The sequence below is a fragment of the Dipodomys ordii genome, unplaced genomic scaffold, assembly GCF_000151885.1.
Source record: "Dipodomys ordii isolate 6190 unplaced genomic scaffold, Dord_2.0 Scaffold20, whole genome shotgun sequence".
Classification (NCBI taxonomy): Eukaryota; Metazoa; Chordata; class Mammalia; order Rodentia; family Heteromyidae; genus Dipodomys; species Dipodomys ordii.
In genome coordinates, this window is record NW_012267236.1 from 9,916,701 (window position 1) to 9,920,182 (window position 3,482).

The 3,482-nt window shown below is 54.5% G+C and overlaps 1 protein-coding gene across 2 annotated transcripts in view; it reads left to right on the forward strand.

Annotated features, from left to right (window-relative positions):
* Positions 1 to 38: 38 nt before the first annotated feature.
* The window catches only part of Adcy3 (adenylate cyclase 3), a 123,712-nt gene continuing 120,268 nt past the window's right edge, over positions 39 to 3,482 (forward strand). For both annotated transcript variants that reach the window (XM_013013648.1, XM_013013649.1), the window contains exons 1-2: positions 39 to 75; positions 549 to 1,426. In XM_013013648.1, the coding sequence (XP_012869102.1) occupies positions 752 to 1,426 (675 nt within the window). In that variant the 5' untranslated portion in view covers positions 39 to 75; positions 549 to 751. The remainder of the gene's footprint in view (positions 76 to 548; positions 1,427 to 3,482) is intronic.

A 3,482-nucleotide genomic window follows, 5' to 3' on the forward strand; every position in this document is an offset into this window, starting at 1 on the left:
CCCTCTCGCCCCGGCCCAGCCGCCCGCGCGGGGACTGTCCCGGAGCACGCGGCTCCCGACTTCCCGCACGCACCGGTAAGCGCAGGGTCGGGCCGGGCTGGTGAAGGTGGAGGGCGGGCGGCGCTCCGAGGCTGGGAAGGGGGCGGTGGGGGTGCGGGTGCGGGTGCGAGGCGTTGATTCCCGGGGCTGGGTGGGGAAAAAAGGAAGTAAACAGAGGGAAGAGGCAGGCATCCCCAGGATGGCTCCGCTTCTTCCCCGCACGCTTTTATTTCCAGCCTGGCAGGGTTGGGCCTGGAGGGAATTTAAGTGAGGAAGTGAGGGACTGGGAGATGACACACGGGGACGGGGATGCCGGGGATGGGGAGATGGCGAGGCCCCTCCATCAGCCACAGACAGGAAGCCGGTGTCTGGCGTGGACAGGACGGAGTGTGCGTGCGGGGGTGGCGGGGAAGGCTTGGGTGTGGGAGGCCCGCGTAGCCCGCGTCGTGGGTGAGGGTGGGTCACCCAGTAGGGAGACCGAGCCCCCACTTAGCTCTGCCCTTTTTAAGTTGCAGATGATCTGTGCCACCTGTGCCCTGGAAACCCGCACTGCCTTCCTGCCCCAGGTGGCCATCCTTCAGCTCCAGCCATCAAGAGCCTCTCAGCCCTCTGCCGGTCTCAGGCAGCCCTAGTAGGTAGCCTGTTTGGGGGAGCCCTTCCTCCGTGGCAGTCCCTTTCTATTCCGGTTCAGTAGAAACAGATACCAGCCAGGATGCCGAGGAACCAGGGCTTCTCCGACCCAGAGTACTCAGCCGAGTACTCAGCTGAGTACTCAGTCAGTCTGCCCTCGGACCCAGACCGTGGGGTGGGCCGGACCCATGAAATCTCTGTCCGGAACTCGGGATCCTGTCTGTGCCTGCCTCGATTCATGCGGTTGACCTTTGTGCCCGAATCCTTGGAGAACCTCTACCAGACCTACTTCAAAAGGCAGCGCCATGAGACCCTGCTGGTGCTGGTGGTCTTCGCAGCCCTCTTTGACTGCTACGTGGTGGTCATGTGCGCTGTGGTTTTCTCCAGTGACAAGCTGGCTCCCCTCCTGGTGGCCGGAATCGGGCTGGTGTTGGACGTCATCCTCTTTGTCCTCTGCAAAAAGGGGCTGCTCCCTGACCGGGTCAGCCGGAAAGTGGTACCCTACCTGCTGTGGCTGCTCATCACAGCTCAGATCTTCTCCTACCTGGGCCTGAATTTCTGCCGTGCCCATGCCGCTAGCGACACAGTGGGCTGGCAGGCCTTTTTCATCTTCTCCTTCTTCATCACACTGCCCCTCAGCCTCAGCCCCATCGTCCTCATCTCCGTGGTCTCCTGTGTTGTACACACGCTTGTCCTGGGGGTCACCGTGGCCCAGCAGCAGCAGGACGAACTGCAGGGGATGCAGCTGCTGAGGGAGGTGAGTCTGCCTTCCTTTCCGCCCTCTATCTTCCCTTCGATTCCCCTTCCTTCCCAGATACACACCCTCAGGAAGGACTTATTTGGTGGTGATGAGGACTCAAGGTGCCCTTGAGTCAAAAATGTATCCTGAGAAAACTGGGTGCTGGTGGCTCAGGCCTATAATCTTAGCTACTCAGGGGGCTGAGATCTGAGGATCCCAGTTCAAAGCCATTCTGGGCAGATAAATCTGAGACTCTTATCTCCAATGAACCACCAACAACAAAGAAAAAGACAAGTGGAGCTTTGGCTCAAGTGGTAGTGCACCAGCCTTAAGCACAAAAGTCAAGTGAGAGGATGAGGCCCTGGAGTTAAAACCCAACACCAGCATACACACAAAGGTATTCTGAGGGGTCTCAGGGGCTCTCAGCTGCAGACTTTCTCTCAATCTCTGGCCCTGCCCCTCCATGCCATCTCGTGCTAGTCCCTAGGAGAAAGGAGGATGTCAAGACACTGGTCCTCTGGGCTATGCTGCCCAGCTCAAATAGATGATGGGAAGGCCCTCATCAGCTTGTCCTGGCCATTCCGTCAGTGACACTGACTGGTCTCTAGTTGTCACTGCATTGTCCCAGTATGTAATTTTACTTGTGTGGGCTCAGTATTCCTCTGTCGAATGGGAGTACTGTCTGCCCTGCCTGCAGAACATGGCTGTTGTCAGGATGAAGGGGGATGTGGGTGAAAGCTTGTTAGGAGATGTGGAGGGTTCTGGAGAGGGAAGCTGTGACTATTAAAGATCCCATTCGTGTCCCAGGAGCTCAGGATGCCACTCGGGGCTGGTAATGTGGGGAGGGTGGTGCCATACATAAAAGGTGTGGTGTGGACCACAAATGGGGACAGCCCCACAGGCTGCAGTAGCATAGAGTCTTCTAGTCCAAGAGCACCATTTCTGCTGGGATGAGTAGAAAGTTTTGGCCTGAACTGATCTAGAAGATTGTGCTCCCACCAAACGCTGAGACCCCTGCCAGGACTTGATCTTGACCTTCTGAGCTAATTACTTGCTTGTTCATGGGGAACTCTGGGGAGCTTGGAGTCAATGAATTCCATTGCTTTACAAACTACCTTCTACCACCGCCTTCATTTTATACACGAGCACAGAGCTGGAAAGTGACCTGCCCAAGGCCACATGTAATTATGACAGTCATCTGGCTGGAGAGTCTTGTCTCATCTCATCAGTGTCATCACCATTGTCTCCTGGGATTGAAGGCAGAGCCTAGAGGAGCCCTGTGGTCCTGTGGTGGTTGGTTTGGGAATTCTGGGACCATCCCATGGTCTCTCACTTGCTTAGAGGAAAACATGGCTCTGCTAGTTTCACTTTTTTTTCTAGTTTTTGGATCAAGGTTCTTTTTGCTTTCCGTTCTGACTCAACTAGTATGCTTCAGGGCTCATTCATCCCTGAGCTGGTGCCTGTGGGTTTTTGTGGGCATGCCACTATGGTTCTGCGTCACCCGTGTCCTGCTCTTCACAGGAATACCTGCCATCACCTGCCATAGCCATCATGGTCAAGGTCATCCCTATTGGGAATCATTTGGGAGTTAGAGGGACAGGTGGGCCTGGCAACATTTTGGGCCTGAGATCAAACTCTAAAACATTACCTTTTAAATTTTTATTTATTTATTTTGTTGGTCATGGGGCTTAAACTCAGGGCTGGCTTTGAACGGATCCTCAGACCTCAGCCTCCTGAGTAGCTAGGATTACAGGCATGAGCCACCGGTACCTGGCTAACATTACCTTTTCTAAAATTAATTTTTTTTTTGGTCGATCGTGGGGCTTGAACTTTGGGCCTGGGCTCTGTCCCTGAGCTCTTCAGCTCAAGGCGAGTGCTCTACCACTTGAGCCACAGCACCACTTCTGGTTTTTTGGTGGTTTATTGGAGATAAGAGTCTCATAGACTTTCCTGCCTGGGCTCAGACCTCAGCCTCTTGAGTAGTTAGGATTACAGGCATGACCACTGACGCCTTGCGGGTCTAAAATTGAATTTTCTTTTCTTTTTTTTTTTTTTTTTTTGGGTCCGGTCGTGA